The sequence below is a fragment of the Canis lupus genome, chromosome 19, assembly GCF_048164855.1.
Source record: "Canis lupus baileyi chromosome 19, mCanLup2.hap1, whole genome shotgun sequence".
Taxonomy (NCBI): Eukaryota; Metazoa; Chordata; class Mammalia; order Carnivora; family Canidae; genus Canis; species Canis lupus.
In genome coordinates this window covers 34,680,585-34,695,782 of record NC_132856.1, presented here as the reverse complement: position 1 = coordinate 34,695,782, position 15,198 = coordinate 34,680,585, and the positions used below count along the sequence as shown (strand labels likewise).

At 38.6% G+C, this 15,198-nt stretch overlaps 1 protein-coding gene across 4 annotated transcripts in view; it reads right to left on the bottom strand.

The window, feature by feature from the left end:
- Positions 1-15,198, bottom strand: part of DNAH12 (dynein axonemal heavy chain 12) — a 203,784-nt gene that overhangs the window by 9,715 nt on the left and 178,871 nt on the right. For 3 of the 4 annotated variants that reach the window (XR_012011905.1, XM_072785758.1, XM_072785759.1), the window contains 6 exons: positions 8,843-8,993; positions 8,380-8,633; positions 8,037-8,177; positions 5,840-5,977; positions 2,175-2,408; positions 1,712-1,900 (listed from right to left, as the gene is read on the bottom strand). Coding sequence is in view for 3 of the 4 variants with exons in the window: in XM_072785758.1 (XP_072641859.1) it covers positions 1,712-1,900; positions 2,175-2,408; positions 5,840-5,977; positions 8,037-8,177; positions 8,380-8,633; positions 8,843-8,993 (1,107 nt within the window). In the remaining variant the exon portion in view is untranslated. Of the gene's footprint in view, positions 1-1,711; positions 1,901-2,174; positions 2,409-5,839; positions 5,978-8,036; positions 8,178-8,379; positions 8,634-8,842; positions 8,994-9,367; positions 10,085-15,198 lie in introns of those variants that run through there. The other variant, XM_072785760.1, reaches the window with a different exon arrangement.

Here is a 15,198-nt window from a genome sequence, read left to right as displayed (position 1 = left end):
AGCCCAACGTGGGACTCCATCCAGGGTCTCCAGGATCACGCCCTGGGCTGCAGGGGGCGCTAAACCGCTGAGCCACGGGGGCTGCCTGGATCTGTGCATTTCAAAACTGTGTTGTTCAGAGGCAGCTGTACAGAGAGGTTGAGTAACTGCCCAAAGGCACACAGCCAAAAGGTGATCCTTTTAAATCCACAGGTCTCTAACTGCAAAGCCCACGTTCTTCACTATATAGCACTTTGTGGAAGATACACATTTCTGAAACATTGTGCAATTTCCTTTTGTAAGCTGAATCTTATTGTTCATTGATAAAACTGATTTGCCATTTCATAACTGTTTTATATTTATTTGCAATCAATTATCAACTGGCTTCAAATAGCTTAGCTTACCCCACTTTCAAATAATTAATGTTGTGACCATAGCAGGGTTCCAAGGAATAGGGAGGGAGAAGGCACCAAGTGTCTGGTTTCTATGAGGCACCTCAGAGATGCTTGAGAAGTGAAGGGCACTTTGGAACTGATAATCAAGCCTCAAGACATTGGAATTCACACTCTTAAAGAGGCAAAGAAGTTTCCCAAAGGGATCCCAAACTAAGAAAGCTGAGCTGCCCAGGGTGTCCTTGGATGATGGTCTCCGAGTGGTGCAAAAGAATTGTTGTAAAGTTACACTAGGTGGTGTCACTCGAGGACCCTTTGGCTTAGCACAATCCCTTTTCCCCAAATACATTCCCAAATGTCACTGCTAGGGAACTTGCTCTTAGGGACCGAGTAGGAGCCACCATTTTGCAAGGGCACAAATCTTCCCTCCACCCCCTAGTCCCAGACATAAACTGCAGAAACAGTAAGGGATCAGAGGTGAGAAAAGTCAAAGAACAGAAGATCAGTCCAGGGGACAGGGTGGGAGGAGGCTAGCTTGCTTTCACCCAGGGGTGGTGGCAGGACTGCTCCCTCTTTCTCCAACGGCTGCAGCCAGGTGTACAGCGGGGAGGCCCTACTTCAGGGGATGTAAGACAAGCCCTCTAACACAGAGAGGAGAGGAGTGGTGCTGACAGTGGGCTTTCAAGGCAAGTGGACGATGGGGCAGGCTCTGCTCTGTCAGGACACTTGACACTGAAGTATGGGGCTCGTTATAGCATTTACCCTGAAGGGAAATTGTGAGGACCTATGCTTGTGATCATAATATTTTTAAAGTTCCCTTTGTAGTTTCTTTTTGAATTTAAGACACAGTAAAAAGGTGAGAAGAAAGAGTATCATTCCACTTTACCTAGTAGGCTAAGTACTTCGGGCTTTTTTATGGAGGGGGGAAAAAAGCTGTAGTTGCTCATTTAGAGCTGATCTAAATCCCTGTACCTCCTCGCTCCCTAAGGTAGAGATCAAAAACCACTCACTCCTTGAACCAGCAAGTTCAGACCATTTACTCCAGTTTGTACAAAGTAGATCCATCATCTTTGTTTGCAAATGGTAATAAGTCATACGTTCATCAGCTCATCCACAACTGTAGCTACTAAGAACTGACATTGCGCCAGGTGCCATGCAAGGCACTTTAAATTCATGATCTCTTAAATGTTCCCAAGAACCTTGTACAGTTGGGAATTAATGCTCTGAAAGTCAAAGTATCTCACTGAAGGTCCTAGTGCTGTTAAATGGAGCCTTTGGATTATCATTTCAGTACCATTTTCATTTATAGTATGAGCAACATATTCAAAATGAGACACTACCTTGTTGAGGATATCTTTGGTGATTTCTAATAGAATCTGGTCAGTGCTTCCTGAGGATCCTGTCTTTTTGGAGCCTCCCTGCGTGAGGAGCAAGGACTCAAAGAGGATTTTTGTTTGTTGCAGGTCTTTGGAAATATCAACATTTTCATGTAATCCAAATATCTCAGGGTGTTGAGTAAATGGAAGATTCTACCAGAAAGCAGATGAAGCAAGGATCATATTTTCACCGGCTATGTGAATTCACAAAGTATAAAACACATGCTGACCAAAAAGGGTTACAAGTCAACTAAACATAAAGCACTGAGGAATCGAACTCTTCCAATTTTCAGTCACTGCTAGAAACTGAAAGTTGATTGAAGCCGTACTACTTGTCTAGCCCTCTACATTACAGGGGAACATTTCATTGTTTGTTTTAGATAAATCACACTTAGATCTAACCCTATTTTCCAGTGATATCAGTTACCTTAATGAATTCAATGTACTCATCATAGGTGCCTTTGGGAGGTGCAAAATAGTGTCCACTGGGAGAAAACTTGTAATGAGGGTTTTCAATTATTAGTGGGTTATAAAAGTCAGCCAGCATGGTCAAGAGGAGACGTCTATCCCAGTCGTCTGTCACCCTTCCACCATAGTTGCATTCCCCAGTCAGGTACGAGATAGCTTCAAATGGAACTGTATTATATTCATTTATAAATAACTGAAACAAAGGAAAAATAAAATGATAAAAACTTTAAGTCTTTTACTTCATTTCTATTTTAAAATGACATGAAATACCCATATGTCAATCATCTATATGCACAGAAGTGGGGTTGAAAGAACTATTATCACAAATTATCTTTGAAAGGCTAGCACAGAAGTGGGGTTGAAAGAACTATTATCACAAATTATCTTTGAAAGGCTAGCATTGTTAGTGTTTATTTTACCTTTTTTTTTTTCTTTTTTTTTTTTGGAGAGAGAGAATGAAGAGGAGGGGCAGAGAATCTTTTTGTTTTTTAATAATTTTTATTTTTTATTTTTATTTATAATTATTTATTATATTTATTTATAATTATTATTTATTATATTTGTTTATAATTATTATTTATAATTTATTTATTTATTCATGAGAGACACGGGTGGGGGGAGAGAGAGAGAGAGACAGAGGCAGACACAGGCAGAGAGAGAAGCAGGCTCCATGCAGGGAGCCCAATGTGGGACTCGATCCTGGGACTCCAGGATCACGCCCTGGGTGGAAGACGGCACTAAACTGCTGAGCCACCCAGGGATCCCCCGCAGAGAGAGGATCTTAAGCAGGCTCCGTGCCCAGTGCAGAGCCCAACATGGGGCTCGATTTCACAACCCTGAGATCACGACCTGAGCTGAAATCAAGAGTCAGATGCTTAACCTACTGAATGAACCACCCAGTTTCCCTGTTAGCGTTTATTTTAAATTACTTTGCTTGTCTGCATCTTCCAAATTTAGAGCAGGGGGGATAAACATGTATTGCTTCAAGGCAGCCCAAGTGAAAATTACATGAAAATTTTCAAGGCTTTTCATATGACTTTGGATAAACCTTGTCTTAGGGCACTGGTTATTAATTGGGGGCAATTCTGTCCCCTAGAGGACCTTTGGCAATATCTGGGGACATTTTATATCAGTAGTTGGGGATGCTGCCACCATTGAGTGGGTAGAAGTTTGGATGCTGCTAACTAGTACACAGGCCAGCTGCCCACAAAGAGCTATCTGACCCCAGATGCCAATAGCACCAAGGCTGAGAACAAGGTGCCTGGTTTAGGGCACTGTTTGCAATGTAATAAAAACAAAGCAATCCCAAACTTTACAGCCAAAGCCTGGTTCACACAATATAACATCATTTACAATAGTGATAGAAACTACTATTTGCATAGTTTTCACATTGTCTTCCTCATCTCTCAATAATCCTGTGAAGTAGGAAGCTGAGTCTGTGAAATGTGAAATGATATGAAGGCTTCAATTTATTTCTCCCAGTTCCAGATCCTTTACTTTTCCCAAGACAGGAATTTTGGGTAGTGTGTGTATTGGGATGGTATAAATTACTGGATGAGAGCTTTTTCTGCTTCTGAAAATTAACTAATAGTGCAAGAATTATAGCAGAAATGCACAGTTAAGAAAAAAAACTTCCAAATTATCCAGAGGCAAGTTAAAAGAAGATATAATTCTTTGTTTGAGATTCCCATGTTTTCAGGAAGATGAGAAGTATCAAGAGATAGGAGCAGGAAACAGAGGGAAGGTTGTCTTTTGTAGGGGGATAAGTTATTTGTGAGAGTTTCTCCCTTTCTTACCTTTGGGGGAAAGAATGTTCAACTCGGTTCACCCCTTCCCAAAACTGAAGGAAGAGATCCCAAGAGAAATTCATGCTAAATTTGTGGCATTTGCAAGACATAGAGCCCAACAACTCATTCCTTGGTTTAGTCTATCTACTTAGCCATGAGTTTGTTGATTTGTCTCTCTGGAGGCAAGAGGTAGCCTGCTGGTATAACCAGGTGAAGATGGTTTAAAGACTGACCCCTCCATCAAGTACTCAGTTCTTGATGATATAAAAGAGGATTTAATCTATGCCTGCCAGCTCTAATGTTGGGGCTAGGAGGGTTGATGACACCAGAGGCTGCAGGCTGGGGCCTAGCCAGAAGGTGGAGAATTCTCAGTTGACTGGTTATCTGCAGTAGGATGATTTTAGCAAAATGTTCTCCAAGCTTAGGCTATACCAACAAAATTGTTCTTTGAAAAATGTTTAAAATCAATGTCATTTTGTCATGTAATTATAATTCTATAAGCACCAATTTCATCAGTTGTCCAAGGATGTTCAAATTAACAGGTTTGTTCTAGTTAAGGTTTCTGCCACGTTTAAAGGAAAGAAAAAGAGTTGATAAAATATCAAAAGTTTCTATAAAAATTATCATTATGGTATAAACATAATTAAATATTCATAGCCTTTTAAAACCCCACCTGAGTGAAACCTAATAGCACCGAATTGGACTTTACTAACACTTCCCATTTCCCTTTATGAGGCCCCCTGTCACAAAGATTTTTGTCACAGCAAAGAAACAGAAATATACTAATACTCTGTGGTTGTCCAGCTGGATTACTGTTTGGTTAAATATGACAGAAACAATGGGAAAAGTATTGGAGTTGGACAGACTGGAGTTCAAATCCTACCTCAATAGGCAAGCTCACTTCTTAGCTTTGATTTCCTCAAAAATAGGGATAATACTAGCCCCACAGGGTTGTTGTGAGAACTAGAATTAATGTAAGTAACATGCCTACTTCAAAGTCTGAGTTAGTAGGAATTTAGAGCAGATTGATTGATTGATTGTGGGGGCTGCTGACTATCTGAATGTCTCACAGTGTGAGTCGACAGAAAATGGAAAACTTAGCCACTCACTTTCCTAGGCTCCTTTTTAATTAAAGCTGGGATCTGTGAGCTAGACTTTGAACTGGGGGTATAGTGTGCTAAAAAGCAGTAAAAGCAAAGAGTCTTTTTTGATGACATCAGAGGGCCTGCAGTAGACCAGAGTCTGTGTGGCAGCTATGTGAGCTGTGGTGTCTAATATTCAGCCCGGGGTTGAGGACCTGCTCTTACCAAGACGTGGAGAGTTCTGGATACAACTGGATGCCTTGGCTCTCCAGCCATCTTGGTGATTCCATGATCTACCCAAATATTCTTACAATAAATTCCTTTTCTACTTAAAGTAGGCAGCCTATTTCTTTTGACTGATAGAGCTAAACTGTAGCTTTGATTGAGCAGAGGAAGAGAGTACAGTAAGGACCTATATAAAGCCAACACTTGAGGAAGGCACTTCAGAAAGAAAGAACCAGGGTCCTTGATGACAACACTTGCTCAATCAACTACTCCAGAACCTGTCTTTCCTCTATATCCTCTTTTTTATATGAGATAATAAGTTTCATTATGGTTTAAGCATACTTTGAATCAGGTTTTCCATTACTTGCAGCAGAAAAAAATCCACAGAGATAGTGCTTCATAAACCACAGTTACTATCTACCCACCTACTAGTGATGTTGGAAGGATTAAGTTTATTCTAAGCAAAGGGAGTGGCCTAGGGCCTGACACACAGTGATCCTCCATCAATGTTAATTTCTTTATAATTTTACCTGTAGTTGTCGGATACTGATGCGTAAGTCGGATTCATTAAATCCGTATGGAATATTCCAACCAAGAGGACCAAATTTCTTTCTCTCTTGTACAAGAGCATGAAAAAAACAAACTCCAAACAGCAACTTCTCCCATGTCTTGAGTATAAAAATTACACAAGAAAAAATTTTGATCATATTTCCATCAGTAAAATGAAGGGAATCAACAATTCTTTCAAATATAAGATTATATGATCATATATTTCTGTAAACTTCTATTTAAAAAAGACATGCTATCTAAAACAATGCATACTATAAAAAGTATTAATCTTATGACTTAAATCTCCAAAGCCAGACAAACTACAATATTTAACTTTGTTATAATGCAATACTACCATTTGCCAAAGCATTGGCTACTCATACTTCATTGTTGTTCCATATGTATTAACAACTTCAATAATTCAAATGTTATCCTATAGACTCACTGGCATATGCCTAAAACTACAAGTGTTGAGAGTATAATTAATCATTAAGATAGGAATAAATCCCAATATATAGCTCCTGATTTTATGACTTTCCATTTGGAGATCATTTTTGAAACCCTTATTTACTCCATCCTGGCATTTTCATATGTGTGCCATGTATGTCCAATGGGATGGGCCTCTCACTAAGCCTGTGACAGTGCTCTGCAGGAAGGCCACTCATCACTTTGAGGACCACCTCCAAACCAGTAAGTTTCAAGTACGCTATCTTGATGGTTTAAGTTAGATCATTTCAAACATAGCTCCAAATGCAGTAAAAATCCATCCAACTATCTTCATGTGATGGAGTAGAAATTATTTCTATAATACTAAAATGCAAGGACACCATGCCTTCCTTTATAACTATATTCTTGAAATGTTGTACAAAAATTAAATCATATTTTAAATATACTGTGCTGAAACATTTAATAGGGAAACCCTTTTGGCAATGACAGCAATAATCTAATTTGCATGTATTTTCCACATGTTTTCACACAATGGGGTTTTCTTAAGGAGGTCATAATCCCTCCACATTTTTGATCTGTGCTTGTGGGCCAAAATTGCTCCTGTGGTATCAGAGAAATCTTGGGATTCCTTGCAGGAGCTCAAACCCTTGATGAGGATCAGACATCATACCACCTTCTCCACTCTCTTTCCAGCCACACCACCAAATAGTTTCAAATAAAATTATCGCTTAGAACTAGGGAGACAGAAGGTATTTATTAAGCAGAGAGAAACTAGCTGGCTTCCAAAGAATTCAATTCTTTATTTTCAATACTGTTCTTTTTTCTACCTCAAATGGGCATGGCATGTGTTGGGGTAAGGGCAGGGAATGAATTTCCCTTGGTTCCTTCCATGTGAGGGGAGACCTCAATGTAATACTTCTGGATTTTCCATCCTTGTATTCACTGAGGGAGAGGGAGTAACCTATCTGGTTGATAAATTTGGGAAAAGTTGACCGATACACTTTGCTCAGCTTTTCACTTTTCTGTCTTAGAAGTGAGTTTTCCTTGGGGAAGAAAGTTTTCCTCTGTTCCTGAGGGTGGATAAATCTGTTTAATTCTACTCAGTGATATGAACCCCATTTGTTCACAGATACCAACACTATCTTCCAATCTAGTTGATATCAGTAATTAAGGTTATAATCTGGTTTCCTTATGTTTAGACTTTTTCTTGTTTCTTTTTAAGAATGCCAGCAGGAAAAAGGAGTGCTAATTATTTATTTGGACTCCTAAGTCACCATGTGCAAAACACATAAGCACCCTGAAAAGTATGATTAATATGTATCGCTAGAATTCAAGTTCCATGAAGGCAGATTTGGCGGGGGGTGGGGGGACAGGGGGGTGGTTCTCTTCTCACTGCTTTACGTTTAGTACCTAGGAGAGTACCTAACACATATTTTGTTGAAAGAATCAATATATGATATGAAAGCAGATTGCTACTCTTGGGTCTTCATCAAACTTATTATTGGATTTTAGTTTACAAACTAAGATACATTTTGCAGTCAACAGATATTTATTTGCATGTCTACTCTGTGGGAAGTGGAGCACAAACTGCTGGGAAGAAAATGATGAACAATATAGGTTCAATATCTGTCTTCTTAGAAAATGTCTAAAGTTTAACATTGTTAAATATTTATACCCAGATTTTCTCACTGTAAGAACAAATTTTAAAAAGTTCCAGAGGCTGATCATTACCAGTTCCTTTCCTTGGCATCCACCAAAAAACTGAGAATCAGAAATTGGATCAGTGAGGTAAGATTGAAGGAGATTTAGCCGAAGACCTGTGGGAGGCTCATTAGTCATTTTTACTCCATTCTGTAGGATGGTTACTGGAAACTAAGAATAAACAGAGCATTATTCAAGATAACCAGCATGAGTCCTAAAAATGCATATACTAATGGGTTAAACATAGGTATAAAAGAGGACTCTAGAAGTACTTTTTAAGACCTCTTAAGATTAAGCATTCAAAGTGTAAGATACATAATGTAAGAGAAAACTAAAGGTACTGAATACTGAACTTTGTACAAAATAAACATACTTTTGGAGATGGATAACTTGTCAGCCAAAGCCTAAATGATGAGTTACAGACTTCGGGGGTAAAATCTTCACATATTTTTTCCAACATGGGCATCCAGGAGACGGCGAGGTGACAATTCTGTAGGCACACCCAAGTTCCTTCTTCTATTGCTGCTTTAATCATTTTTTTTGCAATTGGTCCTTGTCCCTGTCCCAGTGAAATTGCTTGAAATTTATTTCCAGACATACCTTTATCATTCGCAAATTTCAGTAGGCCTGAGAGAATACGAAACAGTTTCACTGCTTACTCTAAAATCATAAAATTTGCCTTATGTTTCAGTGTGCAGGTACATAACTGGGAGATTCCAGTTACTTTTCCTTACAAATCTCAGATTTACTAACTGATCTACAATCATATAAGAAATGGACATTGAGTAAGATGGTTTATTTACAAGTTCTTAAAAGTTTGCAATAGGTGGACTTACTGGCCATAGGATCTGCTCCTGGAGACAGCACAAAAATTAAAGGAATGGTACAGTTTGAGTCCAAGTAACTCTTTGTCAAATCAAATGGTGGAGGCTCTACAAACTTTTTCCCTAGTTTGTCAGTTACATAATTTGTTATAGCTGGAGTTATCTGTTAAAGAGAGAAATGAATGATATGACTTTTAGAGTAATTTTCATTTTACATGACAATTTGTATGATTACTAAAAACCGACAAAGAATACAATTTGAGTCTACTGGTCAAGAAAAGCTGGCAGCAAGGCACCTGGGTGGCTTAGTGGTTGAGCATCCTCAGGTGGTGATCTAAGGGTCCTGGGATCTAGTCCTGCATTGGGCTCTCCTGCATGGAGCCTGCTTCTTCCTCTGTCTATATCTCTGCCTTTTCTCTCTGTGTCTCTCATGAATAAATAAATAAGATCTTTAAAAAAGAGAAAAAGAAAAAGAAAAGCATGCAGCGTATCACAGACAAAGTGCTAATTTCTCTAATACATAAGAAGTGTTTATATATTGATAGGACAAGACTAATTCCAAAAGAAAAGTGGACAGAGATGATGAACAGATTATAGAAAATGATTTATAGAATCCGTTTATAAAAAATGAATCTTAAACATACAAAAAGATGCTCAATCTCATTCAATACAGCAGAGACTGCAAACTCTCCCCCTATTTGTCTCCTTTGGGTAATACAACCCCAAGTTTTCCCAATTTTTCTTGTACTTCGATGTGGCTGCGTAATTAAGTTTTGCCCAGAGGGATAAAAGTAGAAGTTATACATGGAGCTTTCAGGATATATTTTTATAAGGAAGCTGTTTACTTTCAATACTCTCTTTTGTTCTTCAACAGATGTGGTATTCGTGAGCCAGCTTCAATCTCACTGATGAGGACCACACTCAAGGGGACTTTCCTAGCATGAAAAAAAGAACTTGAATGTCTGGCTGATCTCAAAACCAGAGCTGCCCTGCTAATTCTCAAGCATTTGCTCTGGGCTCTTAGGAGAGAGAGATTAATTTCTATTTTATTTAGGCTACTGTATTTTAGGTCTCTTTGTTACAGCAGCTTAGTCTTACCCTAATACACATAACTAAAAATACTAAATAACTTAAAAAAAAAGGTAACTATACTTAGATGCCATTGTGTGCTACTACCACCTCATGTTCATAATGTCCCCAAATTCTTCAATCCCTCTGTACAGATGAGCAAAGATCCAAAAGTTTGGCAACATTCTGTGTGGAAAAAATTATGGTTTAAAAAGATATTCTTATACACTGCTGTGGAAGAGTAATCTGGATTCATGAAGGGTAATTTGGTAGTATCTATATAATTACAAATAGGCAAATCCATTGACTCCACAATTTTATTCCCAGGACTTAATCTGAGAGATAGTTGCACATGTGAGAAATGACTTTTCAATAAAGGGTTTTTATTGCAATGTTTTTATGGTAGATAATGTGTACATTTTGTAAAGGTCCATCAGTAGGAAACAGTTAAAGAAATGATTGCATACTCTTATAATGAAATACCATGCAATTGTAAAAAAAAATGAGAAAGGTTTTTAAACTTATATGGGAAAAAGCAATATGCAAAACAGTGGATGCAACCATTTGTGTTCAAAATAAATGGAAAAGGGATGCCTGAGTGGCTCAGCAGTTGAGCGTCTGCCTTCGGCTCAGGGTATGATCCCAGGATCTGGGATCGAGTCCCGCATTGGGCTCCCTGCATGGAGCCCGCTACTCCTTCCTCAGAGTCTATGTCTCTGCCTCTCTCTCTCTTTCTCTCTCTCTCTCTCATGAATAAATAAAAAATCTTTAAAAAACCCAAAATAAATAGAAAATAATTTATGTGTATGTATACCTATATGTGCATAAAAGGGTAACAAGAAGCAGGTAACATTAGTTGCCTGAGGAAAAGGATGCTGAGTGCCTGGGAGATGCAGATTGGAGGTCCACTTTTCACCATATACATGTATTCAAAAGAGTTCTGAACCACAGAAATGTGTTTCTTATTTATAAATTACATTAAAATTAATTTAAACCAAAAGAATGATACTCAGCAACATTGGCAGCAGAAAATAAGAATGAAGAGGTATTTGATATCACCTTCTAAATGCTAAACAACTTTCAAAAGTGAAACTGTAGGAATTTGGTGGAGGGAGGAGAGATCACCATAGGCTTCTGTGGTCTTGGCATAGATGGGTCTGTACTGGTGGAATAGATGGGAAGGAAGGATGGAGACTTCTGTAGGAGAATTTTTATGCAGTTGTGAGCAGTTCTGTAGGTTTAAACAGTGAAAATTTCAAGAAGTTTCAAGAAGAGAAGAATAGAACTGCAGAAAAGAGGAGTAATGAGCCAAGGTAACAAGACTGCCAAGCTGTACTTCTGTCATTATTCTTTAGGTACTGAAGGCCACGGAAGGGTTTTCAAAAAAGCAGCTCACCATGATATAACAGACTTTCCTTCTTTAATAACTTCACATGAGCAATGATGAAATCTTTTTTTAGCATTAACACCATGTATAGTTTCTATCTAAATGAGATCTTCGACATAAATTTTAAGGAAGGGAAAATACTGAGGACACAGAGACCTTTTCCACATTACTCTCTGCACAGACCAGGGCAACATTCCCTGAGGTGACGTAACTGCAATCAAGTATGACAATTTTCTATTTTAAAAAAGTACCTTGTTCTTGTAATTTAATATAAGAAAAAGTTATGACTTTTCTGTAAGATTTTTTTAAAATAAATTTATTTTATATTGGTGTTCAATTTGCCAACATACAGAATAACACCCAGTGCTCACCCCGTCAAGTGCCACCCTCAGTGCCCGTCACCCAGTCACCCCCACCTCCACCCACCTCCCCTTCCACCAACCCTAGTTCGTTTCCCAGACTTAGGAGTCTCTCATGTTCTGTCTCCCTCTCTGACATTTCCCACTCATTTTTCCTCCTTTCTCCTTTATTCCCTTTCACTATTTTTTTTTATTCCCCAGATGAATGAGACCATATAATGTTTGTCCTTCTCTGATTGACTTATTTCACTCAGCATAATACCCTCCAGTTCCATCCACCTCGAAGCAAATGGTGGGTACTTGTCATTTCTAATGGCTGAGTAATATTCCATTGTATACATAAACCACATCTTCTTTATCCATTCATCTTTCGATGGACACCGAGGCTCCTTCCACAGTTTGGCTATTGTGGACATTGCTGCTATAAACATCAGGGTGCAGGTGTCCCGGCGTTTCATTGCATCTGTATCTTTGGGGTAAATCCCCAACAGTGCAATTGCTGGGTCGTAGGGCAGGTATATTTTTAACTGTTTGAGGAACCTCCACACAGTTTTCCAGAGTGGCTGCACCAGTTCACATTCCCACCAACAGTGTAAGAGGGTTCCCTTTTCTCTGCATCCTCTCCAACATTTGTGGTTTCCTGCCTTGTTAATTTTCCCCTTTCTCACTGGTGTGAGGTGGTATCTCATTGTGGTTTTGATTTGTATTTCCCTGATGGCAAGTGATGCAGAGCATTTTCTCATGTGCTTGTTGGCCATGTCTATGTCTTCCTCTGTGAGATTTCTCTTCATGTCTTTTGCCCATTTCATGATTGGATTGTTTGTTTCTTTGGTGTTGAGTTTAATAAGTTCTTTATAGATCTTGGAAACTAGCCCTTTATCTGATATGTCATTTGCAAATATCTTCTCCCATTCTGTAGGTTGTCTTTGAGTTTTGTTGACTGTATCCTTTGCTGTGCAAAAGCTTCTTATCTTGATGAAGTCCCAATAGTTCATTTTTGCTTTTGTTTCTTTTGCCTTCGTGGATGTATCTTGCAAGAAGTTACTGTGGCTGAGTTCAAAAAGGGTGTTGCCTGTGTTCTCCTCTAGGATTTTGATGGAATCTTGTCTTGCATTTAGATCTTTCATCCATTTTGAGTTTATCTTTGTGTATGGTGAAAGAGAGTGGTCTAGTTTCATTCTTCTGCATGTGGATGTCCAATTTTCCCAGCACCATTTATTGAAGAGACTGTCTTTCTTCCAGTGGATAGTCTTTCTTCCTTTGTCGAATATTAGTTGACCATAAAGTTGAGGGTCCACTTCTGGATTCTCTATTCTGTTTCATTGATCTATGTGTCTGTTTTTGTGCCAGTACCACACTGTCTTGATGACCACAGCTTTGTAGTACAACCTGAAATCTGGCATTGTGATGCCCCCAGATATGGTTTTCTTTTTTAAAATTCCCCTGGCTATTTGGGGTCTTTTCTGATTCCACACAAATCTTAAAATAATTTGTCCAACTCTCTGAAGAAAGTCCATGCATGGTATTTTGATAGGGATTGCATTAAATGCGTAAATTGCCCTGGGTAACATTGACGTTTCCACAATATTAATTCTTCCAATCCATGAGCATGGAATGTTTTTCCATCTCTTTGTGTCTTCCTCAATTTCTTTCAGAAGTGTTCTGTAGTTTTTAGGGTATAGATCCTTTATCTCTTTGGTTAGGTTTATTCCTAGGTATCTTATGCTTTTGGGTACAATTGTAAATGGGATTGACTCTTTAATTTCTCTTTCTTCAGTCTCATTGTTAGTGTATAGAAATGCCACTGACTTCTGGGCATTGATTTTGTATCCTGCCACACGGCCAAATTGCTGCATGAGTTCTAGCAATCTTGGGGAGGAGTCTTTTGGGTTTTCTATGTAGAGTATCATGTCATTGGCGAAGAGGGAGAGTTTGAGTTCTTCTTTGCCAATTTGAATGCCTTTTATTTCTTTTTGTTGTCTGATTGCTGAGGCTAGGACTTCTAGTACTATGTTGAATAGCAGTGGTGAGAGTGGACATCCCTGTCTTGTTCCTGATCTTAGGGGAAAGGCTCCCAGTGCTTCCCCATTGAGAATGATATTTGCTGTGGCTTTTCATAGATGGCTTTTAAGATGTTGAGGAATGTTCCCTCTATCCCTACACTCTGAAGAGTTTTGATCAGGAATGGATGCTGTATTTTGTCAAATGCTTTCTCTGCATATCTATTGAGAGGATCATATGGTTCTTGTTTTTTCTCTTGCTGATATGATGAATCACATTGATTGCATCGCAATACAAGCAGCCATCCAAAAACTGGAAAGAACTCAAATACAAAAGCTAACCTTACACATAAAGGAGCTAGAGAAAAAACAGCAAATAGATCCTACACCCAGCGAAAGAAGAGAGTTAATAAAGATTCGAGCAGAACTCAATGAAATAGAGACCAGAAGAACTGTGGGACAGATCAACAAAACCAGGAGTTGGTTCTTTGAAAGAATTAATAAGATAGATAAACCATTAGCCAGCCTTATTAAAAAGAAGAGAGAGAAGACTCAAATTAATAAAATCATGAATGAGAAAGGAGAGATCACTACCAACACCAAGGAAATACAAACGATTTTAAAAACATATTATGAGTAGCTATGTGCCAATAAATTAGGCAATCTAGAAGAAATGGACGCATTTCTGGAAAGCCACAAACTACCAAAACTGGAACTGGAAGAAATAGAAAACCTGAACAGGCCAATAACCAGGGAGGAAATTGAAGCAGTCATCAAAAACCTCCCAAGACAAAAAAGTCCAGGGCCAGATGGCTTCCCTGGGGAATTCTATCAAACGTTTAAAGAAGAAACCATACTTATTCTCCTAAGCTGTTCGGAAAGATAGAAGAGATGGAATACTTCCAAACTCGTTCTATGAGGCCAGCATCACCTTAATTCCAAAACTAGACAAAGACCCCACCAAAAAGGAGAATTATATACCAATATCCATGATGAACATTGATGCAAAAATTCTCAACAAGATACTAGCCAATAGGATACAACAATACATTAAGAAGATTATTCACCATGACCAAGTAGGATTTATCCCCGGGATGCAAGGCTGGTTCAACACTCGTAAAACAATCAATGTGATTCATCATATCAGCAAGAGAAAAAACAAGAACCATATGATCCTCTCAATAGATGCAGAGAAAGCATTTGACAAAATACAGCATCCATTCCTGATCTGTAAAATTTTGATCCTTCATGTAAGATACTCTAGAGAAGGAATTATGGTGACTTGAACCAATCTGGAGATGAGTTTTGTGATGGTTAATTTTAGGTGTCAGCTTTGCTAGAACATAGTACCCTGATATTTGGTCAAATACTAATCTGGATGTTTCTATGAAGATGTTTTAAAAATGAGATTAACATTTAAATCAGTAGACTTTGAGTTAAGTGCATTACTCCCCATAATGTGAGTGGGCCTCATTCCATCAGTTGAAGGCCTTAAGAGGAAAAAAGATGGACTTTTACTGAGGAAGGGGGAATTCAGCCAGTACACTGCCTTTG